The following is a 27,899-nucleotide window of genomic DNA, read 5'->3' as shown; positions in this document are numbered from 1 at the left end:
CCGGCGCCCGCCGCCGTGGAGTCGCCGCCGCCGCCCCAATTCAACCCTAGGTACCGTGGAGCAGCAGCGCGGCGCGCATCTCCTGAATCGCGGAGTCGCTGCCGCCGGCCCCGTAGTCGCCGCCGCCCGCCGGAGTCTCCGCTGACCGCCGGATTCTCCGCCTACCGCCGCCGGGGAGTCGGCGCCGCCGCCCCGTTGCAACCCTAGATGAGGCTGCGACGGATTGGAAATGAGGAGGCCCAGTCGCAACCTCCGACTGATTGGAAATGAGCAGGAATAAAAAGAAATAACATTACAATTAACAAAGATTTCATTTGATCTATTACAACATTGCCACTTTACATCTTTCCAATAATACCCTTATACTACCCATACTACCCATGTATACTACCTATACTACAGCTTAAGGTTTTAGTAGTATACAATTAATCTCAACCGTTGGATCCTTCCATACGAGTCCTTTTCGAACAGTAGTATAGAGTAGTATTGTCCACCGTAAAGGAGCTCAACCATTATCACAGATTCTATAATTCACCAATCACCAGGAAGATGTAGTTATGAATATTCAAGAAGAAAAAACATTGCTACTGTATTAAAATCGATATCTTATTGGAGTTACATTTACAATACTTGTTATAGTATGCAGCAAAAGAGCGATATGAAATCTCAAGATTTACAGCTACATATCTTTTCAAAACTTCTAGAGTTCTAGATACTGAGGTTCAAGCTTTCTGAGTATCAGCTCCATCCCAAATTAGGTCCCTGAATAGCATTCACGTATAGCCCTGGCAGGCATTCAGTAATCTGGGAATTCTGTAGTGGCGATTCTGCCAGACTTAGTTGGCTCGTAGTGGTTGCAACTTCAGGCCAACTTGTTCATGAATCTCATGCCAACTCTTCACTTCTTAATATCCGGGCATTCATGCAACAACACTAGATCATTTGACAATCCACCTGGGGGTTACCCAAGTGGTTGATTTGTAGGCAGGAAGGATTGCGAAACCAAAAACTCGAAGCTGATCACGAGAACACTAGGATTTAGACAGGTTTGGGCCTCCAGAGAGTAATACCCTACGTCCTATATGTTGATGGTTTGTATTGCTTTGCACTGGTGCATGGTTTACATATTGGATTGGATGCTCTCGGGAGGCGTCCTTGGCCGCCTTATATAGGCTGACGACCTAAGGTTACAAGTCGGTTTGAATCTAATCTACTCGGTTGTTACATAGAAGGTGACCTGAGTCAGATTACAATACGTATCCCGCAATATCGGGACTGATTTGAATCGCTCGGCCTTCTTGACGTGTACTCCAAGTATCTTCAAGTTCTTAGCCCGCACGCTCTGGTCGGGCAGGCCTACTTTTCAGGACCGGCCAGTATCTTGGTCGGTGAGGACCCATGGGGTACCCATATCCCTCAAGCCCCCGAGCGATGTGTAGGCGAATAGAAACTTGAGGTCACCGTAGCAAAGCTTGGAATGTGGTCGGCTGAAGCTGCGATGGCGTCATAGTGATGGAGAGGCTGCTCGGTGCTTAAAATAAAGAAAATCTGAGCGAACGTAGATCCATACGCGCAGAGCGAAGTCGAGTGCCAAGTTGATGGATGTCGGGCATCCAGTAGGTCGAAGCGAAGGACATGGAGGGCGTCACAAGACGCACTCCATAGGAATAGCCCCCGAGCATTGAAGCGATTACTATAATCGGTCCAATGGTCAAAAAGAAAGAAAAAATTGATCCCAAAAGCAGGTCCTAGTACCCGAGCACAAGGATAGGCGAAGCCACGGAAGCATGCCAACTAGAGCTAGGCGCCCAACCCGCGAGAACGAGAACTGGCAGAGCTGCAGAGGCACGCGACCTGAAGTACGCGCCTAGCCCTCGAGTATGAGAACTGGCGGAACCACAGAGGCACGCCGACCTGAAATAGGCGTCTAGCCCCCGAGCGTGAGCGTGAGGACTAGCGGAGCCACGGAGACACACCAACCTGAAATAGGCGTCCAGCCCCCAAGCGTGAGCGCGAGGACTAGCAGAGGCATGCCGAATCACCTCTCACCCCGAGCCAAAGAGGTCGGCCAGGCGACGGGAGGCACGCCGAGTCGTCCGCGGCGCCCAGCCTCCGAGCCTGGGAACCGGACGAGTCGCGGGAGCACGTCGAGTCACCTCCCACCCCAAGCCAAAGAGGTCGGCTGGGCGACGAGAGGCACGCCGAGTCATTTGTGGCGTCCAGCCCCCGAGCTTGGGAGCCGAACAAGTCGCGGAAGCACGTCGAGTCGCCTCCCGCCCCGAGCTAAAGAGGTCGGCCAGGTGACGGGAGGCACACCGAGTCGTCCGTGGTGCCCAGCCCCTGAGCCTAGGAGCCGGACGAGTCATGGAAGTACGTTGAGTCACCTCCCACCCTGGGCCAAAGAGGTCAGCCGGGTGACAGGAGGCACACTGAGTCGTCCGCGGCGCCCAGCCCCCGAGCCTGGGAGCCGGCCGAGTCGCGAAAGCTCGTCGAGTCATTTCTGAGTTGTAAAAAGACAATGCAAACATTATGTAGCATAATGTAGAATATTTAATGATTGAATAACTTGGAGGTTTGATTCCTTGTAGAAGTAAATTCTTTCACGTCCTGCTCTTGTAGGTCGAGTAATTTCCCCGGGTAGTTAGTATGTTATGTTTAAGCACCTAGTCCTTATGATCATTGCTCACGGAGAGGATGACTTATCTCAGGCTATAGCGATGGGGCTGACCCGATGCTCGCATACAGGAGACGCGCAGGATGAGTCAAGGTTTCACGGATTAAGGCATGTACTACCCGAGTACTTTAACAACTGTTAAGAGAATACATACAAGACATGAAGGAGATCGCAAAGCAGTCGGAACTGTGCAAAAAAGCACTAGCATGAGCTGGGCACCCGTGGGGTGTAGCCCCCAACCGCCTGTGTAGTGGACGGATCAAGCTGTATAAGCAGTCGGGGTGCGACCAAGGTGGTTGGCGAAAGTCACAGAGACATTGGAGCCGAGGCGGTCGGCGAAAGTCACGGAGACATGGAGAAGCCGAAACACATGTAGGTATACGGAAGCCATAAAATATTTAATTGAAAATAGGACTTAGCTTGATTCGTGAATGATTGTCGATGAAGCTATGGCGGTCGTCGATGGAGCCGCGACGGTTTGTTGATGAATCCGACTAGTCGGAGTTGATTCCAACTAGTTGTCGATGGAGTGTCCCGACTAGTTTCTGGTCAACACAAGTAGTCAAAGTAGTCGTCGGTAAGTCGATGCAGCAGGACGACCGTCATAGCTGTGCTCGCATACATCTCTTGTGTGCGTCAAGCGAAGATCTTGTAGTGCCTTGGTAGCTTCTTTGTTGTGCGCGTAGCTCAGTACTCCGAGATTTTGATTTGCAGCAGCATAAGTGCAGAACCGCAACAGCTGAACGCCTGCTTCCCATCTCGATGCACGTGCGGAGCTTGCAGCTTGGCTTTCTATACTGGATGAGCAGGCAACGGGAATAGGCAGCTTGGACTGGATACTGCGCATCCTTGATGGATTCCGAATCGCAGTCGTACTGGCTGAAATTTATTCTTTTCCGAACTCGATACGATCATCAGCTCCGTATCCGCGTCGAACTGCTGGCTGGTTCCCACAACTTGTACCGAGAGTTCTGATCGTTTCAGACTCCACTTTGAATTTAACTTGACGTAATGACGAAGATGTTGGTGACGCCATGGATAGATACCATGTCGACTTGCACTAAGAACTCTGATGGATGTCATTCATGCTCTCAGGGAAGATGATATTGGGACGAGATGCCATTGAACTCGCCAGGGAGGATCTCACAGTCACCCCTACCTGGCGCGTCAACTGTTGGATTTAGTAGCCCGGCAATCCACCTGAGGTTACCCAGTGGTTCATTTGTAGGCAGGGAGGATTGCGAAACTAAGAAATCGAAGGTGATCATGAGAATGCGAGGGTTTAGACAGGTTCGGACCTCCGGAGAGTAATACCCTACATCCTGTATGTCAGTGGTTTGTATTGCTTTGCGTTGGTGCGTGGTTTACAGATTGGATTGGATGCCCTCAGAAGACCCCCTTAGCCATCTTATATAGGCTGACGACCTAGGGTTACAAGTCGGTTTGAATCTAATCTACTCGCTTGTTACATACACTACCGGAAACAGGAAGTTTCCCCAAAAACTCTCGGCAAAGAGTTCGCCGAGTGTAACACTCGGCGAACGGCACTCGGCGAACTTTCCCACGGCAAACGGTGGAGTTGCCGAGTGTCGAACATCGGGCACTCGGCAAATGATTTGCCAAGTGTCAAAAAGCACTCGGCAAACATTTTCGGAAAAAAAAACAGAAAAAGCCGCTGGCCGCCGGCCACGGCCACCACGCCCGTTGCCGACCGCCACCACGCCGCCTCGCCCGTTGCCACCCGCCACTATGCCGCCTCGCCTGCTGCCGGATCCGCGCCAGATCCGGAGGGGAGAGAGCTAGGGGCCGCCGGATCCGCACCGGAGGGGAAGAAGGGGGCGCGGATCCGGCCGGAGGGGAGGGAGCCGGGGAAGGCGAGGCCGGATCCGGAGGGGAAGAAGGGGGCGGCGGGCTGGGGCGGGCGCCGGGCGGCAGGCGGCGGCGGGGCCGGGGACCGGGTGCCGGGCGGCGGGCGGTGGCGGGGCCGGGGGCTGGGCGCCGGGCAGCGGGCGGCAGGGCCGGGGGCGCCGGGCGCCGGGCGGCAGCGGGGGGAGAGAGGAAGAGGTGGGGGACGGGTGGGGGTAGTGGCGGAGGAATGAAGGAGATCGAGGGGGCCGGGTGCGGTGCGGGGACTAAGTCCTTGGCGGTTGGGAAAAAAAAGTCGCCGAGTGTCCTAGGTGTGACACTCGGTGAAGGGTTGTTTGCCGAGTGTCTAAACTAGGACACTCGGCAAAGCTATTTTTAAAAAAAATTAAAAAATATCCAACAGTTTCAAAAAATTGTCAAAAATTTACATGAAATAATATATATTCTCTATTGACTATACAAAAAGTTTTGTAGTCAAATCAAAACTCGACCGTCACTTTGACTCCAAATCTTATGCAATCCTTCTCAACGTTACTATTCTTCTTCTGAAATGCTTCGGTTTGTAAACATCGTACGTGACGAAATGTGCAAAACATTCTTAATTTTTTTCCACAGCCTCCACGTATGATATCATCACATCATGACAAATCTCATGATTTTCAGACTTTGCTTGTTTTTTTTATAATTTAAAAATACCACTGCCACACGTTCGTGGTCGTGTTTCCTGAACAAAATGTTCGAAATTTCTTGTCATCTCATGGGTCAGGTCTCAAATTGGGCCGAATAACATGAATATCATTTTTCTACTCATTTTATTCTATAATTTGAATCACTTGCGGTTCAAATTTGAATTATACCAAAAATTTTCTTGAAATACAATTAATTAAATAAATATAGCAAACAAATTCAAAAATATACTAAACTTTAACATTGAGTACCACATGTTGTACGTAGGGAGTAGAAAAAATTTCAAGGTGGAAAGAGGAAAAAAATTATTTTTTTACCGAGTGTCGAAAAAAACACTCGGCAAACCCCCCTCTTTGCCGAGTGTTTTTTTTGACACTCGGCAAAGAGGGTGGTTTGCCGAGTGTTTTTTATTGGACACTCGGCAAAGTCCCAATTTGCCGAGTGTTTTTTCTTTACCGAGTGTTTTTGGCTTGGCACTCGGCAAAGAGCTTGTTTGCCGAGTGCTCGAAAAAACACTCGGCAAAAAAAGCAATTTTTAGCTTTCCCGTAGTGATAGAAGGTGACTTGAGTCGGATTACGATACGTATCCCGCAATATCCGGGCTGATTTGAATTGCCCGGCCTCCTTAACGTGTACTTCAAGTATATTCATGCCCTTAGCCCGCTTCAAGTATATCCATGCTCTTAGCCCGCATGCTCTGGTTGGGCGGGTCCACTTGTCAGGACCGGCTAGTATCCTGATCGGTGGTGACCCATGGGGTACCCATATCCCTCAATAGGCTTTTGATCCTATTAGATTCTGTAGTTCCATCTGGCAGTTGATGTTACATGTGATTTCTCTGAAGGATGACTACTCTGACAAATGCTTTCATGGAACATCTTTGCATCATCTGCTGATATTTCTTGCACAGAGCTCTGCACATCCAGAGTTTCCTTCTACACTGGGCATCTGGCACAAGTTTTTCCTTCAAGCTGTCAGGAAGGCTAGCTAGGGCACTGCTTGACGGATAACAAACAAACAAAAAAAGTGAAAATCAGAAGGAACGTTAGAAGAGAATGCAGTACAAGAAGCCTATCCTTAGCAAGATATACCTGGTAACCCCACGAACAAGGCCCCACTTGTAGCCAACGTTTACAGATTGCCTAAACCCAACATGGAAACCCTCCTGGGCAGAGTCCTTCTGCCCTTCTGTTATACCATCCCTATAGCCCATCTAGAGTAAAATTGGAAGCAAAAGATTTTTAATCATGCCTGCTATCATCGAAAACTGCAGAAGAATAATTAGAATTAACAACTGTGCCCCATATAAACTCTAGAGTATACCTTATGAAACTGGTTCTGCCTGTGGATCCATTCTCTGTCAAAGTTAGAACAAAAACTGAAAGATGTACTACAGGCTATCCGCCTCCTCCAGTGTGAAAATATGCTTAAACAAAAGGTAACTCACTTGTGTGAAGGGTATCCCTTAATCGTTTGTGTAGCCCAACAGGGAACAGAAATAGCTATTTCCAGATAAAGTTTAATGTTAGTTTCAACTGTAGGAGGTACCTGTAGCTTTTGTCACATTCAAATCCCGGTTGGGTGCTGTCCGTGCTGCGGAGATGCAACTACTTGGCAATCCACTTTCATTGGTTACAACTTATGCTCCTGAACCGAATGATACGATATGGAAAAATTTGGCCATTCCATTTCGGCGCATGGCGATGTATAAACTCGGAGTCTTCATGTGTGTTTGTTACCAGGTCGATGTGGGTCGGAACAAGTTTGACCCCATCGTCCCACATTTGGTTGGAAATGGAGTGGGTTGGGTTCGTCCCCCATAGGAAATATTCCCCGTAGATGCGCACGCACTCGACCCGCACGGACACCGTGCTCTCCCGTGCGCGCTCCTCCCCACCCCCGCGTCTTCCTCAGTCGACACCGCCGCCTGCCCGACGCCCTCTGCCCGCCCCTCCGTCCTCCCGCCGGCCCTGCCTCCTCCCGCCAGCCCCTCCGCCCTCCCGCTAGCCCCGCCTCCTCCCACCGCCCTCACTGCCGCCCTCCGCCCACATCACGGGGATGATCGGAGGAGGACGCGGCGAGGGGAGCGGCGGCCGGCGCAGGGAGAGGGGTGGTGGCCGACGTGGGGGGAGGGAGCGGCGGCGCAGGGGAGGGAGGAGCGGCGGCCGCATGTGCAGAGGGGCAGCGGCGCGAGGGAGAGGGAGGGTGGCCAAAGGAAGAAGAAGGTGGGTGAGGATGATATGTGGGCCCCGCAGCTGATAGGTGGGACCCGTTGCTAACGGTGTTAAAATGTCATCCATCCCAACCTTCTCAATCCCTCCAATCAAACAAAAAACTAGATCCAACCCATCCCTCTCATCCAAACACGAGATGGATTGACCCCAACCCACAAAAGGGGATCGGCTCCAACCCAACTCACATCGTTCCAAAACCAAACACATGCTTCGTTGCTGCATTTCTGCTAACAGTGTTCTTTACCATCCCTGTGACAGCTGTGCAGGGATGGTGCAATTTGATAAGATTAAAAGGTGGTTTCCACTAGCGAGAGCCGTGCAGCTTATGTACGTGTCAGAAACTTCGAATTAATATTATGATTCGGTTGGCACTTATGGTTATCACAATGTTGCCGCAGGTGATTTTCTGTTATCTTGCAGACCAGGTTTGAATTCTGTTGTGACTGGGTATCTTCCAGGCATGATCTTAAATGGCTTCATATACTTGGTTCCCTTTGCGGTGCTTGGTATGGCATCATCTGAAGGCTGTATTGCCAACAACCAAAAGGAAATTAAAGCCTGTAACATGGTGTTCTACTTCTTGCTTGGAAATGTTTTCTTCCTTAGCATTCTGTCAGGTTCTCTACTCGATCAGCTAGGAGAATCTTTCACGCACCCAAAGGACATCCCTAGCCGTCTTGCTAGTGCTGTTTCTGCACAGGTAATGCAAAAAACATGTGCTATTGCTTGTAAAGCTTTTCCACCAGAATCATTTTGTGTAAAGTTCGGAACACGAGAAGCATTTTACATTATGTCAACTTGTTTACATTGCAGTTGGATTTATTCATCACATACATTTTGACCAACGGCATGTCAGGGTTTTCTTTGGAGGTTCTTCAGTTCGGTTTGTTAACATGGCAATTCTTAAAGGCGCATTCACTTGGACATGGCAAGGAGCCCATCGTCTCCCTTGCAATATTGATTGTAGTCTTACGCTGTAGTTGCAGCCCTTCTGCTTCCGATCCTTTTGATTTTACTTTCTGTTCGGTTATGCAGTGTACACCAACCAGGTAGTTTTTTTTACTTTATTCAGCTCACAAGATCTATATCTTCCATTGTTCTTCCTTTTGTTACAACTAATCTCACCGTGGATGCGTCCGACGAACAACAGTTCAGAAGTAGAAATGGCAATCCAACTGATATACTGCTGTAATATAACAAAAAATTAAACTGGCCACGAGTTTGCATCTGGCCTAAGTACCAACAATGTAAACGGTTAGGTACGCATCCGTCGATACCTGGAACAAGGACAGTTCATGTTTCTCAAAACCACATGACAGAACTTTCTCTTTGTTCTACATTTAAGCAGCCGACAAGTAATCACAAAATACAAACTACAGTATAAATATGAGACACCAGACAGGTCATTAGGCCAACATGTCCACTGCAGCACGGCCCTTGCGTGAACTGAGCGGAAGGCCTCCTAAGCTGTAAATCACGGCACGAGATAGCAAAAATCCTAGCTACCTGGGCAAAATTCGTTTGAATTTGCAGGAGGGTCTAGATAGCAAGATATTACAAATTCAGGTATCACGGGAAACTCTAGGCTCAGTATCAAAGTCGTTTTGCTCCAGGTCACTGTGGTGTTCAACCACGAGGTGGTGGGTGCTGTGGTGGTGGTGGGGGTTGTGTAAGGCCAACATTGCCCATTCCCTGCAAGAATCAGCAACGCCATGCGTCACTTAATATAACCAACTTACAGCAACATAGCTAAATAATGCAGAAATGTTTAATAATACAGATGACTAGGCCTAGTAGCTCTAGGTATGACAAAATCAAGAGGCAACAGAGTCTTACCTGGTAAGAGCTTAGACCTGGAATGGATGTCATTTGTCCTTGTGGAGCCATTTGTCCCTGAGGTCGGTTGTAGATGCCACCCATAGGAAAATTTTGTATGCCAGATGAACCTGATGCTCCTTGGATGTTTCCCATCGCACTTGGGAACCCACCCATTGGAGGTACATTGCCAGGAGGAACAGAACCAGGATGCATCTGATTTAGGCCCATCATGTGCTGTGGCATTTGGGGCATCATCTGGTTCTGTGAACCTTGCATTGCCTAGAAACATTAGAATTGTTAAATTCACTGTCAGTAATTTACCAAGGAGCACAAAGGATACAAATATAATTTAATCTGTTTCCTTTGAGCTTTGATGCAGCACCGAATTGACTGGTGAATTCACAAGAACATAGAATCATGCGGCAAAGCAGTGTTATGGAAGATAGTGTACAGTAAACAGGGTTTAGAAAACTTCATACAGTAACCAGTTACTGCATTTTCGGCCAAACCAGTCCTTACTGTTCTTTTTGTTTCTTAAAAAAAGGATGCAAGGTAATGCAGTATTATTCGTTATTTATTAGACATGTAGGAAGTGAACCAGATAACCAAAACTAGAAGGGCGAAATCAATCTTTTGCAAGAGACGGAAAAAAGGGCATTTCCAGAACCAGGAGGATGCCATGGAATTGATCTGCTGGTGATTTTGATCATGGTTCTGAAATCCTTGCAGCAAATAACTCTGCCTTGATGATACAATGTTTTCAAATGTATTCATGCTTCATCTCAAACTCAGATGTATTCATACTTCATCTCTAAATATAGCAGATATGCAAATTATTTAGAAGGTCTAACGGGGTTCATTTGAAATGCAAACTTGCAATAGTTTGCATATGAGCATTTGGTCTTTCACTAGCAGATAAGATAAATAGAAACAGAATATGTTACGTTATGTTAAGTAAACAATTATGTCTAACTCATAAAGGTATTAGTGAAGAGTAAACAGTACCGTTGGGTGAGGCATTGGTGGAAGTGGTGGATTCACTGGTGATGGCATTGATGGTCCGCCCATCGGTGGAAGCTGGGGAAGTGTCGGACGAGATCCTTGCGAATGTGAAAGCATGTGAGCTGGTGGCTGCAATTGGGGCATATTTGGAGGTGGCGGCCGAAACTGGGAATGTTGCTGCTGAGGCATCTGTTGGTATTGTTGCTGCTGCCCAAGAAGTTGTGATGGATGAGGACCGGGTGGCAGAGGGGGTTGCCCAGGTGGAAGACCTGGAATAGATGGTCTCTGCTCTCCTTGATCAGATCCATCCAAGGTCATTGCAACCCCAATGCCAGGGATTGTGCCTTCATTACGTGACAATCCAGGAGCAAATGGTCCAGGTGTTGGAGGTTCAGGCATCTGGAATCCACCCATAGCACGAGCACCAAAAGCAGGATGTTGGTCAACATAACCTGAAAAAGGTGATAATTTTCGCATTAAGAATTTCACTGAAACAAAAGATCACAAGCCAGCATAAAACACCATTAAACACCTTCATGAAGCAAGTCATAGATGACCATAATTCTTTATCTAACTAAACAGTGACATTGGAACTTGGGACGTATGTGTGTGCACGCGCGCATGTGCAAAGTGCAAGAGCATTATGTTAAAGTTTTATGACCAAAACAGGATAAAGGAGATAAAACAAACTAAATTCAACCTTGTGTCTGGCCACTGTTGTATCTATCACGGGTAATATCACCAGGCCTGTTTCTACACCAGAACTTTGTAGCATGATCATTGCCCCCACTGCCAAAAAAATATAGTAAACATTTTTTAATGAGTTCACATGCAGCTAAAGCAAAAGGTAAATAAGGCCACACAATGCACAAGAGATTGTATTCAAGAACCAGATTTATGTTGCATAACAGTACAATCTACTAAATAACTATATGCAAGACAGAACAAAGCAAGCAACATATCAGAAAGAGTGTTAATTGCCAACTTTGAAAGTAAACGGCCAAGTACCTGCAAAGTAGATAGCCTACAGGATGCCAGGCAAGATCCCACACACTATTGTCATGTGCATTGTTTATTTCGATCTGTGGAGCTTCATGGCTGCCAAACAAATGAAATAGCTTGTTCATCAAAATGAGACATTCCTGGGCTAACCAAGATTATTGTTTCAGTGACGCTACAGGTATCTTACCCGACCAACCAATGAAATATTGCTCCATCAAAGCTCCCGCTAACAAAATATTCTTCATGAAATGGATGCCATGCCAACGCTGTAAAATTGAAGGAATTGAGTGACCGATACAACCTTGGCAAACAAGAGTGGGCACAATATTTTCCTAAAAAAATTTAAGCCGCTATTCTAACATCCATAGAATGTGTGCTTGCAGTGAGTAAATCTTAAAACATATGAAGGAACATAAGAATTTTAATATTGTAACAGCAATCTAACCAGTAACATCCTTGGTGTGCCCACGGAAGGACTCAAGCTCTTTCATGGATCTTATATCATACAGCTGCATGAATGAATTAGCCATAAAGAGTGAACAACTGTATGGAAAAGTATAAATTTACTGCCATCATAAAAGAAGTTATTGATTACCAGGATGGATTGTAACCATCTACATAGCTAGTGCTAGAATGTTGCGTACAAAAGCATATGCTACCATCTTACAAATGTGCTTTGAAGAAGAAATGAAAAAACAGAACAAGGTACAAAAGCACAAACCACAGACCTTGATAATCTGATCCTTTGAGGCAGTCAGTACCCAGTTCCCATTCTGATTCCACTTTACACAATGCACAATGTTTTTATGACCATGGCTGCAGATATATACCATATTGTAACACAGAACTTCAAGAAAAAAAAAACAAAATAAGCAAGTGAAAAGAATACGGACAATGAGTTTAGCTCTCTCCCACTTTTTGCATCCCAGAGTTTCACAAGATAGTCTTTACCACCTATGGAGCACAGAATTGAATGAGCGCTGCACAAATGAACTCATTAAACAAGCACAAGCATACACTAACCTGAAACCAATAAAGACTTTGTAGGATGCCAATCGACAGTTTTAACATCCCAACCGTGGCCTGGCTGAGTTGAAGGGAAATTCAGGTTATTTGATGAAAAAAGCAAACAAAGTAATATCACACAATAACTTCACATGGTCAACTGGCAATCAGATTGAGAATTGTCATTTTTTCTACTTCCCCTTGATCAGCAATTGGCTAGGTTCCTTTATGTAGTTTTTGCTGTTATTATTCCTTTCTTTTTCTTCTTTTCGTGTAAACTCCATTTTTATTTATACATCTTAATAAGTAGGGGCGCACCCCTCCTGTTCTTTAAAAAAATCATATTAACATTTGTAAGAAAAGCTTAGCAACATTACCAGTCAATGATTTTTCCTCTTGGCATCTTGCAAAGTCCCAAACCTTAACGGTTCTGTCATCGGAGCAGGAGCAGAACTTCAAGTCTGTTCTAGAAAAGCTGTTTGAAGGACACGTTTCAGCACACAATGAACATGAACTTGGTATAGCAAACTAAAAGAAGTGCATTAGATAACCATCACCTTAAACCACGAACCGATTCTCTGTGAGCTGTTTTATTCACTTTGACATTGTTCATGTTACTTTGCCAATACCTGCAAAAGAATTCAAACCATTCAGCTAATGGATTAAACGATGTAAAGTTCAAAATGGCAATTTCTTGGAAGGTACAAAAACAAAGGGTGGCATACTTGATTGCGCCACCATCATCACCCGTAACCATCCAGTTTTCATTGTGACTCCAAACCATTGATCTCACAGGTTGATCATGAGCCTAATTGACAGGTTTCTCCAAAAGGTAAGCTAAAAGTACCAACATATTAGTAAGTCCAACAGTAAGTAATGTGGAATACCTGAAGTATCATTTCAAAATTAAAAGATTGTCCATTCCATAGCGTAAATTCACCACTTTGTGATCCAGTGATAAGCCGACGGCCTGTAGGGGTCCACTTTATCCACAAATAAATTTGTATTATACTCCAAGTGGATGAAAATAAGAAAACCGAATGTTTATTGAAGTGATGATTATGCCACATAATTGACGAGTCAACACATTAAAATAGTCAAAATTAATAAGAAAAATACAGTTTCTTGACAAGATTTATCATTTATGTAAGTATAACCAACAGCAAGGCATCTAAGAAATTATTTAACAGAGAAATGTTCAATCTGGACTATTGGGAAAGCAGTAAAATGGGTATCCCAAAACTTACCAAGACACGATTGATAGAGCACCGGTTCTTATTGATTGAAGAATGCACAAATTTGGCAGCATAACTTGTGGAAGGATTATCCGGATAAGCAACAGATGGTAACATCTGCAACCGTAACAGTTCTCAGACTATTATATATAACAAGAAATAGTTATCGAATTATACAAAGATCTTTGATTAGTTAGAACTAATTGGATTTTGCGCAACCTAGAGCACGATGATCACTCATATGAACTTCATTATTGAACCTATAGTATTATACGGTGCAAAGTAACATTGTATCTATTGTATGCTAGATAAATATTTAACACTGAATTTCAAATGGACTCTATTGCTCATGGCTTCATACACATAAAGGTATTTATCACAGCATAGCTACTATCTTCTAAAGCTTAAACCAATCAGTATTTCTAGCGCAACTATCAATCCATCTTTTGAATATATAATTGTAAGTCAGGGCAAGTACATCTAGGACAGCAGCAGGAGTTGGCTGTAATGTGAATCTGTCCCTCGCGTCCCGCTGCCACATGCGAGCCTGCATACATGCACATAGTGGAAATCAGCACTTTTGGTGGGAAGAAAGCTGCGGGTACCAAATGATAAGCATTGCAAATTCAGAACAAGATATAAAAACAAACAAAGAAACATAAACCATAAAGTATCAAAATTCGAAGCACTTCTAAATATTCATTTTATATTGTGAATCACCAAAGTAAAGTCCATATTACTTGAACATAACGGACAACACTGCTTGTGTAGTCCACTGTTCGTCGCTGGACAGGCTTCCGCATCCTTTTAGCACCAAAATTGTCACCATAAGCTGCAGAGTCAAAAATTACATTGTTATTTCTGCAATTATGATATGATAATGAGGGCCGAGGAGTCTACAGCAAATCACAAGAAACTCCCGGTATGTTTCTTTGTAGCAGTCCGCTCACACAGATGAAACTCCTCTCTCATTTGATGAAACTCTCCCTACTCTCTCTTCGTAATGACTCTGTCAAGTCAGCAAAATTTGCAATGTGGCATAGAATTTAATGCTAATGAAACTCATATGAAATCCCCCATTGAGACTGGCCTAATACAAACTAACAGTAACGCAATACCTGCAATCTAATCTAGATCTAACTGCACTGCTCTGATCCCTAAAGTGGAACAGCGGCTACCACCGAGTATGGTGTTTAGCTATTACCGTCGTATGGCGGCTGATGCTGCTGCTGCTGCGGGGGACCCGGGTGCGCCGGGTACTCAGGGGTGAGGTTGGTGGAGGACGCCGCCGATAGCTGCCGCATCGGCGGTCCGCGGTAGAACTCCCCGCCGCCGCCGCCCTGGGGCGGCTGGTGCTGCGGCGGAGGTGGCAGCTGCTGCTGTTGCTGCTGCATCATCTCCGCCGTCTCGCCGGGAGGGGAGAGGCGCCGAGGCGGAGTTAGGGTTTTGGATCCGTGCGGCGGGAAAGTGGTCGGGCTCTGGGCTCGGCGGCGCGCCGTGGGAGGGAGCGCAGTGAGACGATGGGTTCGGCTGTCATGAGCCGAGATCGAGCGAGCCTACGTGCCCGAGGTCCACCAACAACTCGAGCCGATCTGACCCGTATTTCGGCTCCTGGTGTCGGCCTCCGGTGGTGCTGCTCGCTGCAGATGTTGGGGAGGGGGCTCGCCGCTGCTCGCCTTTCCGCTCGCCTTCCTGGTGGAGGGGCCTCGCCGGGGGCGGCGTGTCAGGCGGAGGCGGCGTGTCAGGGGCTCGGCGGAGGCGACTGGCACGGGCTCGGCGGAGGCAGCGTGTCAGGCGGCGGCCGCGCAGACCAAGGGCGCACAGGCCCCAAGCGGCAAGTACGGCGGCGAGAGCGCCCGCAAGGAACGACGAGGATAGGCTACGCTTCGCTACCCGAGCTCAGGTGGCTAAGCTCAATTAGAGCTCGGCTCGAGTTATAAACGAGTTGAGCCTGAGCCCTGAGCATAGGCTCGCAAGCCTCATGGGCTCAAGTAGCTTGATAGGGCTGAATAAGCTGATTTGTATGGGCCTCAAGCTTCAGTAAACGAACAAGCCCATCTGCAATGAATATAGCCCAATAACATGTATTCAGCTTCAGTGTGCAACCAATTTGAATTAGGGATTAATAATACTTTTCTTAATGAAATCCTCACCGAAGTTAGTATTTTCACATAGATACTACTGTATTTTGGAAGAAAAAAGTTCCAAAGGCAGCCCCATCTAATTGCAGGTTGAGAGTTGAGACTTAAGCTTTGTTACGGTCACTAGGAATGCTTAAAAATGGCACTAGGAATGGCAATTCCTGTGCCATTTCTACACTTGAATGGCAGTTAATCTTTTTGGAAATTCTCCCCTAAGCTCCTGCACAGTTTAGCATTGCTTCTTGCCTTCTTGGCATCTACCCGTCATGCGTTTAGGCCCAAGCTCTGCCACTGCAACTTTTTATGATTTCTTTGGTTATTAATTACTAGTGGATGTGCGTGTATAATTAAAACATGACAAATAAATTTTTTAAATAAAATAATATAAACAGTTATTATAGAAATCCGAGTAAGCAATAAAAGACATACATATCGATAGAAATACTTGTTTAATGCTGATACATTAACGATCTATCTTTATCAACTAACGGACTTATACGGACCTTGACCATATACTTCTTCAACTTTTTTCAACATGTAGTCATACAAATATTTCACCATAAGGTAATGGTTTCTACACTCTAACCACGGTGTAGTATAGACTCTTCTAATTCACATCTCAACCCTATGGTGTAGTATAGACTCTTCTAATTCACATCTCAACCCTATATTGAACCTTTAGCCTTCTAGCTCAGTTGGCTCATGAGTAGCTTGGCTTGTTAACAAAACAAGTAAAAATAGCTGCTCGGCTCGTTTAAAAATCCTTCGAGCCAAGCTAAGCTAACCAAAATATTAATGAGCCGAGCCAACATATGAGTTTCTAACTTGACGTCCAGCCCTACGTACAAATCAGTCAAATAAAAGAGAACAATTGTGCTTGTGTCTAGATGTGTATATTGCAAAATGAAACATTTTTGAGTCTTTCTGGTTGATTCTTTAACTAAAATTATTATCTAACCAATCACAATCTTGTTTGTCCCTAAATTTAAGTTTTGTATTTCCAAATTTGGCACCATGTAGTTGTTATGTCCTTATGTGTTACGCCACGCGACACCATGCATGGAATGAAATTTGATAATTCTTCCTATCTCAATCTCATTTGTCCCTTACTTTATTTTAATTTTTTATTTCCAAACATGGCTCCACAAATTTGGGCGTGATAGTTCTTTCTATAAAATTAGATCTAACCAATCACAATCTCGTTTCTCCCTTGCTTTATGTAATTTTGAAAATGTTGATCAAGAAATTTAGTTGAGCAATGAAGGAAGCTTTTTTTTATAAAATGGGCAGAAGATCCAACAGACATGTGGCCAAATTATTACATTTAAACTTAAACTGCTTCTCTTTTTTTTTTGCGAAGAAACTGAAACTGCTTCTCAATCTAATACTTCATCAATAGGCAAGATCCACTCCACAAATGCATTTATTTTCATGGTCGTCAAGGATAACCGATTGCCACTGATCGTGTACTCATATAAATCAGTAAGGCCCCGTTTGGATCCCTTCATTTTGATGGAATTGGAATCTACTTAATGGAGTAGGCTAATTTATGTTGGAATGTGGCATTCCACAACTTTCCAAAGTTTAGATATAAGCCTATCTTAAATTCATGAGGTGGGAGATGGAAATTGATTCTATAGATTATGGTTATTAGAATGGAATTCAATTCTTATAGCACGCTCTTGGACTCGCTTATCTATAGTAGAAGTGTAGCATATAAGTATCTCTCTCATATCACCAACTATAATATACAACTAGATTCCACATACAATTATATTAGCTTAATTAATTTGTGTCTAAATTATGATTATTAGAATGGAATTCAATTCCAATGATCCAAACGGAACCTAAGGGAACGCGGAACGCATAATTTCCTTGACCGTGCTTCTAATTTCTTGATCTCCTCGGCACGTGCGGCAATGGCAGCTTTAATGCTATCGTGTGCCATAACATCCGTGCGCAGCCCAGTTCTAATCGCTGCACAAGAATAATAAACCAAATAAGCACAGTGACAGTGCGCAAATAACATGCATCATGTCGAGCATAAAAAATTCTAAAGCACCTTCAAGGTTCGATATCCGTAGGGTATGTGCCATTTTCAATCAAGGTGATAGATGTGTTTTCGGATTCTTCAAAGCAAGCTGAAATTCTCCGGTAGCCATGAATTAGAAATTCACATAACACCAACTGAATGTGATTAATTTTCCAATTTGTTAACGCACCTCTATCACAGTTTACATAAACTCTTGTGACCATCATAAAGTTGTTGTTGAGTTCGATCGGCATCAAGGAATTTTCCACCGATCCTCTGGTCGTGACAATACGGACGAACCCAACGCAACTACAAAAAAAGATCCATTATTTTTGGCATAAAAATGCATATTTTGATTGCTAATTAATTGCAATGAAAATGCAAATCTCCCTTGTTCCATATGGATCAAATGAGCAGCTGGGGTTCATCAGGCCAACGAAAGCCACAACCGCTAGCAAGTCGACCTCGGAACCATGCGCCATCGAAAGAGTGAGTCATGAAAAAGGCTGATGAAACCATCTTATCCTATATTTCTTTCAAATAGAGTTTTATGTGTGTGTGTGTATGACCTTTGGTTAAAGATGAAGAAACGTCCAGTTATACATACAGGGGGTCACCGACATCCGTGGGTCTCATAAGGATAGCTAAATGGCCGGCTAATATATTTCCTAATTGAATAGCGCACTATTAGAAGGTGAATGTGACAATTCATCCGCCTACATCGATGAGTCTCATAAGTTTCCTAATTTCATGGGTCCAATATCTATACTATATCTATACTATTCTGTACTATAAGGATCCAAAACAATTGAAAACTTTTCTCACCCAATTTAGACCCACCTTACTCCTCATGTTGCACCCACTTGTCAGACTTTCGGGGAGGATGAAAGGGTGCAAACCCATAAAAAATGAATCAAGGAAATTGTTTCTGCCAAATCGCGCCTATTTTTTTCACCGCACCAGCAGCTACCTGCCCGCCGTACTCGCGCATGTCCCGCCCGCCAATCACGCTGCCTATCTCCCTCAATCCGCCCCTCCTTTCCTTCCTCGCTTGGACGCCGCCACCTCCACCGCATAAAGTCACGCGCCTCCCACCTTGCTGACACTGCCCGCCCTCCTCCACCGCCATTAGCGCGCTCCAGGCCTCCCTCCTCCTCCGCCCGCTCCCTTCGCCGCTTCCCCCACATGCGCAACTCTTCACGTGGGAATGGAACTAGGGCGGCATGCTCAAGCACCCGTTGGAGACCAAGATTGTCAGGACACGAGAAATTCGAGCAGGAATCAAGAGAGAAAAGAAGAACACAAGCCAAGATCAAGAGGGGAACATATATGAATTTTAGTAACTAGTAGTAGCAATTAACTGGAAAAACGAGAAGTTCAGTTACACCAGATCACCATAGCGGTGCCACAAGAACTACTGCTAAGCTAGAACTCGATCTAGGGTTGGTTCTGATTCCATAATACCCTCTCCCGACCGCCAGACCAGCTATTACAACTCAGCTAAAATGGGAGAAGTAAAAGAGCTTTTACAGCTCTGAAAAAGTTACTGTTGTCAATCTGAAAACAATGGTGAAACACTACAGCGACGCAAGCGAACAATCTCAGTCGTTGGATGACACACAGATGGCTCACGGGAAGTCGATGAAGCATTATCTTGGACGTCGACTATGAGATTGCCTTCTGAATCGCTATTTGAATGGCTTGGCTGACTGAAGTTGTATCCTGACAATGCCCCCTCCTTAAGATCCTTGTCCTCAAGGATGAAAACAAGGAAAAACCTTACGGATGAAAGAAGCATCTTCCCAAGTAGCCTCTGATTGGAGAAGGTTAGACCATTTGATCAACCATTGCACCACTAGTTCATTGTTCCTAGGAATCATTCTCCTCTCCAAAATAATTTATGGTTCTACTTTGATAAGCCCTTTGGCATCCACTAGAGGCAAGTCACGAGTTGGCACCACTGTAGGACCAATGTGTTTCTTCAATTGGCTGACATGAAAAATAGGATGTAGTGTACAATGATCTGGTAGGAGTAGTTTATATGATGTTTTCAAGAACTTTGAATGGGCCATAATACTTTGAGTGCAATTTCAGTGAATTGTGTAAACTTAAAGAAGTGTGCCTATATGGTTGAATTTTCAAGTATACCATAGAGCCAACTTCAACTTCCCTTTCTGTTATGTGCTTATCTGCGTGATGCTTGATTCTAGCTTGAGATTTAGCCAAATTGTCTCTGATCAATTGATTTGCTAGTTGCCTATTTTGCAGGATCTCTCTTGCGTTGTCATCGGGACAGTCAGGTAGAACTACTTCAGCAACCATAGGAGGAGGAAAACCATATAAAGCCTGAAATGGTGTCATGTTCAAGGATGTATGATAAGAGGTATTGTACCACCATTCAGCTGAGGATAGCTAATAGAATCATCTTCTAGGACCAGTGAAGCACATATCTGAGATAATTTTCTAGGCATTGATTGGCTCTTTCTGTTTGCGCATCTATTTGGGGATGGTAGACTAAGCTCAAATGTAACTTTATGCCCAACGCTTTAAAAAGAGATTGCCAAATAGCACTAGTGAATATCCTGTCTCTGTCTGTCACCATCACCACTGGTGGACCATGTAATGGAATGACATCTTGTACAGTGAAAGGATGACTTCATGTTAAGAAGAAGTGAGAGTATTTTGTGAATCTATCAACCACCACTAGAATGACATCTTTACCATTAGATTTTGGTAAACCCTCAATAAAATCCATGGAAATGTGAGTCCAAGCTATGTCAGGAATAGGAAGTGGTTCTAATAATCCAGGATATGGAGTGTGCTCACTTTTATTTTTCTGATAGATAGGACAGGCCGTAACATACTCTTTGACATGCTGATGAATTCTTGGCCAATAAAAGACTAATTTTAATCTTTGATATGTTGCTCTTTCACCTAAATGTCCTCCCAGAGCAGATTTGTGAAAACTGTCCAATAACTGTTGCCTCAAGAAAGTGTCCTGGCCAATCCAAACTTTCCCTTTGTATCTTAAAATGCCATTAGCAAGTGAATAATGAGGCACATCGTGATTGTCGATACTCAATTTTGTTATCAAATCAATGCAAACAGGATCATTTTTGCATTAGTACAGCTCCAATCCTAGTACCACTAGATTCTCCTTCCAAAATAAATGGTTGAGAGAAATCTGGGAGAGACAAAACTAGGGGGTTGGACATAATCTCTTTTAACTTTTGAAAGGCTTGAGTTTGTTTTGGAGTCCATTCAAACCCATCTTTCTTTAATGCATGAAATAAAGGTCTGCAAATAATTCCATAGCCTTGTATGAACCTTCTGTAATAACCGGTTAATCCCAGAAATGCTCTCAATTAAGTGAGAGTTTTAGGTTGAGGCCAATTCTGAATGATAGAAATTTTGGATGGATTAGTAGCCACACCATCCTTGCTTATAACATGACCCAAATATTCAATTTCAAGCTGAGCAAAGGTGCATTTAGAGAGTTTAGCAAATAACTTATTTTCTCTGAGCACTGTCAGGATAGAGTGTAAATGAGAAATGTGGTCTTGCAAGGAAGTGCTATAGATAAGTATGTCATCGAAAAATTCTAGAGCAAATTTCCTTAAAAATGCTGCCAGCATATTGTTCATCAATGTTTGAAAAGTAGCTGGTGCATTAGTTAAACCAAAAGGCATAACAAGGTACTCAAAGTGCCCTACATGAGTAGTAAATGCAGTTTTATGTATATCTGCTTCACTCATTCTGATTTGGTGATAACCTGACCTGAGGTCAATTTTTGAAAAGATTTGTGCTCCAAACAACTCATCTAAAAGATCCTCAATAATTGGTATGGGATATTTATTTTTGACTGTGTTAGAATTGAGCTACCTGAAATCCACACACATTCTCCAAGTTCCATCTTTCTTTTTCACCAATATCACTAGAGAAGAATATGGGCTAACACTTGGCCTAATCATGTGAGATTGCAACAATTGCTTAATCAGATCCTCCATTGCATTTTTCTGATGATGAGGTAGTCTGTAAGGCCTCTGATTTATGGTTTTGTTCTCTTTAATTAATCGAATGGAATGATCAATGGATCTGTTTGGTGGAAGCTCAGTTGGTTCTGTGAAAACATCCTAAAATTCATTCAGAATTGATTGTATGTGTTCAGAAATTTTAGAAGGTGGCTGAAGAGAAGAATTTTGATTATTATTCAAGACAATGACAGCTCCTACTGCTTTCTTCTTCAATAAGTGACAGAGTTTCCTTGTACTTATTAATTGGCAGCCATCAGTGATAGTCTTATCAGAAAATGTTATAATGCTCTTTGCATCTTTAGTGATAGAAAATTCTCTTCCTTTTAAATCAATTCCCACTAGACTATGTTGATAGATCCAATCAGCTCCCAAGACTACATCAAAACCTTGAACTTCTAGCAATCTGAAATCAGAGATGAAACTGTGACCTTGTATTAAGTAAGAGCATGTTGTACAAGAAGTTGAGCTGTGCATTTCTGTGCCATTAGCAGCTGCTACTTTAACCTCTTCAATTTGTGAAATAGGTAAATTACTTCTCATGGCAAATTTGGTATTTATAAATGAGACATCACTGCCACTATCTACTAAAGCAGTATCGTAGGTGTTACCAAACTTCAACCTCAATGTGAAGGTTTTTTCTTGAGAAGATATGCTAGTAAGAGCATGCATAGAAATTTGCAGTGTTGGAACGGGTTTAGCATCATGATATTCCCCTTGATCAGTGGTGTTTTCATCTTCTACAATTGACATTTCCTCTTGTCTATTCTTTTCCACCATCACTACTAAAAAAAATTGTTTTCCTTTGCAGACTTTGGCATGACCAGGAACCCATAGCTCCTTACACTTAAAGCACTTGCCAGTAGCTTTAAGTTCAACTATATTGTTTTGAACATTGTCCTTCTCTTTGGAATCCTTATTCCAAATTTTCTGTGTTTTGTAATTGCCACTGAATGGTTGTAGCTTCTTAACTAGAGGATGAGCTTGTTCCAGTCTTCTGGCATACCAAAAAGCATTAGTCAAGAAATTAGGTTTGTGACACTACAAGTGATGCTGAATTGGCTCTTGAAGTCCAGAGACAAAACTAGTAATGAAGTAAGAATCTTGTAGAGAAGGGTTGTCTCGCTTAACCAAGCCCATCAATTCTTCAAATTTAGTGATATATTCAGTCGCAGTGCCTGTTTGCCTTAACCCATGAAACTTTTCAATAACTTCATAAGATGATTCTTCATTAAATCTGTCACCAATCAATCTGCAGAATTGATGCCAAGGAATAGAAGTGGCATTGCACCCTATTCCTCTCCACCAGTATTCAGCTTTGGCCATAATGTACATTGCTACAATTTGTACTCTCTGTTCATTTTGAATTCCTACCAACTCAAAGTACTTTTCAGACTTTCTAATCCATCCATCAGGATCATGGCCATCAAACTTAGGGAATGATAATTTTGGGCCTTTAGCCACCATTTTCTGCTGCATCTGTAGTGAATTCCTGTTGGAAGGTTGCTGTGGAGTGTATGGTTTGAGTGGGTTGACAACTTGCGTATAGTGTTGATGGTGCTGGACTTGTTTGCTAATAAAGCCTCATATTGTAACTGTTCTTGTTTAGAATCATATGTAGCATTGGCCTGAATGAAAAAGTCCTCCAATTCTTTTGCTGTCCAAGGGTAATCAGCAATCCATTCCTCATCAACATCTCCTAATGGTGCCTTTGTGAACCAGGGAGTACCAATCATGTGTTGTATCTGTGTTGTCACATCAGGTGGAGGGGTGTAGACTTGTTGATGTGTTCTTGACACATCATTGCTCATGTACATAGACTTGTTTGCCTGGACAAGTGGTGTGGGGGAAACAACAGTAGTTTTGAATGCTGAACCTTTGTCTTCTGTCCCAGATGAGCTTGCTAAATTGTTGAGGCTAGTCAATATTTTATCCAAAGAAGACTCTAACACCTTGTTCTGCTCTTCTTGCTTCAATATGAAAGAATCCAAAGTAGATCTCAGTTTTTCCACTTCCTCAACCGAAGCATAACTAGATGCTCCACTATTCTCCTTTGTCAACATAGTCTCCAGCTTGGTGGATTCGGTTCAAGCAGTGCTTTCCCCAATTTGATCCACAAGCACTTCTACCGCCTGAGGCACGGATTGGCTAAGGAATTTTACACAGAAACGAGTTCTGCAACCCTCACCAAGAGTGTCTCCCACCATCACCTCCACAATCTAAAATCACACACAGCTACAGAATTTTACGCAAGAACAATGCCTTGCAACCCTCACTGCCGTGACTTCGACTGCTAATTTTTGGGGAAAAGGGGGATGTTCTCCACAGTTCCGGGTGGGAGGGTGGGATTTTAAGTGATTGAGTCACAACCACCTCTCACCTCACCAATCGGACTGAACCTGGGAGATTGGCTCTGGAATTGTTTGGATCCGGTCGCGGATGCCTGGCTCTGGATACCAATTGTCAGGACATGAGAAATCCGAGCAGGAATCGAGAGAGAAAAGAAGAACACAAGCCAAGATCGAGAGGGGAACATATATGAATTTCAGTAACTAGCAGTAGCAATTAACTGGCAAAACGAGAAGTTTAGTTACACCAGATCGCCATAGTGGCGCCAGAAGAACTACTGCTAAGCTAGAAATCGATATAGGGTTGGTTCTGATTCCATAATACCCTCTCCCGACCGCCAGACCAGCTATTACAACTCAGCTAAAACTGTAGAAGTAAAAGAACTTTTACACCTCTGAAAAAAGTTACTGTCGTCGGTCTGAAAACAACGGTGAAACACTACAGCGACGCAAGTGGACAATCTCAGCCGTTGGATGACACACGAACGGCTCACGGGAAGTCGATGAAGCATTATCTTGGATGCCGACTATGAGATTGCCTTCTGAATCGCTATTTGAATGGCTTGGGTGACTGAAGTTGTATCCTGACAAAGACAAATAGCTCCTGGGGGCAGTCAACGCCCTCGTCGGCGTCAGGATCGTCCAAGTGCGCCTCGACTCCTCTTTACCCACGAGATTCATACCTCCGTGTTGCTGATGAAACAAGCTCTCTCCCTATGGGTTTCGTTGGTTCCAGGCGGCGATTGGCGGGTGGCATTGCCTCGCGGTGGACGACAAGGACCGCGCGTACGCCTGGGGTAAGTGAACCCACTTCGTGGCACTGCCCGTGATTGATTTCTGGTTGGTTTGATGCAATATGCGTTAATGGTGCAGGGGGAACGAGTACGAGCAGTGCGCCAAGGAGCCTGAGAGGAAGGAGGACGGGACGAGGGCGCTCAGGAGGGACATCCCAACCCCACAGCGGTGCGCGCCCAAGCTCAAAGTCCAGCAAGTGAGTGGAATTTGATTCCTGTGCTGTGCTAACATTAGTGAGAATATTTTGAAACTTTAGCAATTTTAGTTGGTGCTCTGGTTGTAGGAAATCCTACAAATTGTGGATGGTATTGTTAGTTGTCACTTTGGCACATGCTTTGTTGCCAAAGAAGTAGTCTGGTTGCGAACCACATATGGGATAATTTATATGATGATGGAACTGGAACTTTTATAATGTTTCTTGTCCATATGAATTATTCATGTCTCCGAATGATGCTGCAACTTTGTCTCCTGCACTCATGATTTCCATTAGTTATCTTTTGGGTTGCTTATTCATTTGCTAATTCTAGGTAGCTGCTGGAGGCACACACTCTGTGGTTTTGACTCAAGAAGGTCATGTCTGGACTTGGGGCAGCCATGGCCTCCTGGTGATATGTACCGTGCCATACACCAAATCTTCAATTTGTTTTGTTATTTTCTCCTTGAATTTGTTGCGGACCATATGTCTTTTTCAGCAAGCAAATATCTACACCAGTACGTGTGTAAGGCCTTCAGAAAGTGAGGGTAATTGCTGTAGGCACATTCCATAATTTGGCACTAACAGAGGATGGAATTTTGTGGGTATGGGGTAATAATGAGTATGGTCAGCTGGGAATTGGAGATACCCAACCAAGATCACAACATATCCGTGTTGAGGGGCTATCTGATCTCTTACTGGTTAGTCATTCTGATTTCTTTTTTCTTTGAATTTCTGTTTCATTCTAAATTAGATGTAGAGTTTCTCAAGCCATTACCACACAAGCAAGTTAAGGCTGCCTTGGTGTCTAACTGAAATGATTTTGTTTCCAAACTTAGTTCTTTTATCCCAGCTAAAATTGACCTGCAAGGAGTTAAGCTTCATTCAGCTAACAAGTTTGCTCTTTCCGGGACTTCAAGTTGTAATCGTCACACATTAGCAATAATATGTTTGTTGTTGCTGATAAGTTGATAGTTTAACTGCACATTGGTTTCCTGATTTTTCACTTGTTACATGTACCCCTATGTCTATTTGCAGGTTGACATTGCTGCTGGAGGTTGGCATTCAACTGCACTGACTAACGAGGGAGAGGTATTCCTTGCCATCTTTTATATATACTGCTTTATTCTATCGAGCCACCAGATGACAAATATTTAATTGGCACCAGACTATTCTTGCATCCTATGAAATTGCATTCATGAAGGCTGTTGTAATGTTACATTGGACTGCAAATTCAGGCTTGCTGGGGTGTGGCACTTTGATCAGAAGCTGCTTGAGGAAGAGGCCTGAAGGAATGATTTGGATGCAGGGGTGTGGCACTTTGATCAGAAGCTGCTTGAGGAAGAGGCCTGAAGGAAGGAAACACCGTGGAGTAGGGTTGGAAGGTGCTTAAGGAAAGAGGAGTTTACTGATATCAGCATTTATATTTGTCGCTACATGTACATCTTTGAGAGGAAAGGTGTTGTTAATGTATAAATCAAATGGTGCAAATTAAATGGCTGTAATGGAATGGTACTTACGGACGGTGTTTTCTAGCTAGCCCGTGTGTGCGCACGGGTTGATTTACTAGTATATTAGAAGGTGAACTTCAATTTCATTTTGGCACGTGATAATTTTTGACCTTAGGATTCAATCAATCAAATCAGATTAGAAAAGGGGATGCTATGCCATATTAATTAACACCAGATTCTGTGCAGGAATCAATCGTTTATTTCCATGTCCATGTTGTCGATTTGTGGCTTGATTTCATTCACCGGTTATGCACGATTAGCATGGCAACCATTCAATTAATTTTGATAGCTGGATATGATTGCGCCCAGTGGGAAATGTCATGCAATCCTACCTAAACAAGAGACAATGTTCCTATGGGAGGATCCGCATATTAGGATAGAAATATGTGAAATTTTCAAACAACCAGAAGCTTGTCTCTGAGCAGTAATGATTAAGTAGAAGCTCGTTTGTAGCTCAGCTAGGAAATACAACACAAATATTTCCTCTCATATATAACCCATCCCCTGACGCTCCTAGAAACCTTTTTATACAGATGTATGTACACTAAATTGTCTCATGCATTTCCTAGACTTTTTACCGTAAGCCATTCACAATTCTGAAGCGAACAATATATAGATATATATACATGCACAACATAATAAATTATAAACTGTGAAAATAAAATTGGCATACCTCATAACTCCAAGACATCTCTGTAAACAATGTTCTTTGTTCCTTTTCCAGTGGATCCATATCCTTATTTTTTCTAGCAAGAACCCGTGTTGTCTCACGAGAAACACCTCTAGATAGAGCCATATACAGTTGCCCATGTAAAAAAACAAGCTCGGGGAGGTAGATACCTACATTTAGTATTGTCTGACCTTGTGCTTTGTTAATGGTCATAACGAAGCTTAAGCGAATAGGAAACTACTTGCGCTTGAACTTGAAGGGAAGAAATAGATCTTCAAAAGGTGACATTGGTATCCTGGGTATGAATATCTTTTCCTCTGCATGTTGGCCATTAACAATTTTAGCATCGATAGAATTTTTCTGAAATCCTCTCATGATCAATCGGGTGCCATTACAAAGGTCATTGTGAGGATCAAGATTACGGAGTAGGATAACAGGGCCACTGTGAGGATCGCGATTCTTGCAATTGCTCAGAGTTGATGGAAGCTCCCCGTACATGCTGTTGTGGTCTAAATGGAGCTCATTTAGTCTCTTGAGTTGACCTATGGAGTCCGGGATATTTTCACTTAGACCATTTCTCCCAAGATCAAGTGTGACAAGACATGTGAGCTTGCTGATGCCACTGAGTGATCCTTCTAACCGATTATCATGAAGA

General features: G+C 43.8%; 1 protein-coding gene and 2 pseudogenes across 1 annotated transcript; 1 reads left to right on the top strand and 2 right to left on the bottom strand.

Annotated features, from left to right (window-relative positions):
- Positions 1-46: 46 nt before the first annotated feature.
- On the bottom strand, positions 47-6,587 carry LOC105914050 (annotated as a pseudogene).
- Positions 6,588-8,681: 2,094 nt separating this feature from the next.
- Positions 8,682-15,062, bottom strand: LOC101780563 (flowering time control protein FY). Its single transcript, XM_004951766.4, has 18 exons — positions 14,728-15,062; positions 14,264-14,355; positions 14,002-14,070; positions 13,536-13,640; positions 13,176-13,271; positions 13,014-13,096; positions 12,846-12,917; positions 12,666-12,763; positions 12,307-12,366; positions 12,177-12,237; positions 12,012-12,099; positions 11,729-11,792; positions 11,471-11,549; positions 11,290-11,379; positions 10,982-11,070; positions 10,285-10,733; positions 9,298-9,558; positions 8,682-9,153 (listed from the first exon to the last, which is right to left on the bottom strand). Exons 1-18 carry the CDS (start codon positions 14,918-14,920, stop codon positions 9,088-9,090), a joined length of 2,115 nt encoding a protein of 704 aa, XP_004951823.1. The 5' UTR covers positions 14,921-15,062; the 3' UTR covers positions 8,682-9,087.
- Positions 15,063-24,672: 9,610 nt separating this feature from the next.
- On the top strand, positions 24,673-26,586 carry LOC105914049 (annotated as a pseudogene).
- Positions 26,587-27,899: the final 1,313 nt, after the last annotated feature.

Source organism: Setaria italica, chromosome I (assembly GCF_000263155.2).
Source record: "Setaria italica strain Yugu1 chromosome I, Setaria_italica_v2.0, whole genome shotgun sequence".
Taxonomy (NCBI): domain Eukaryota; kingdom Viridiplantae; phylum Streptophyta; class Magnoliopsida; order Poales; family Poaceae; genus Setaria; species Setaria italica.
The sequence above is the reverse complement of the archived record's forward strand: the minus strand, read 5'-3'. Positions and strand labels throughout refer to the sequence as shown.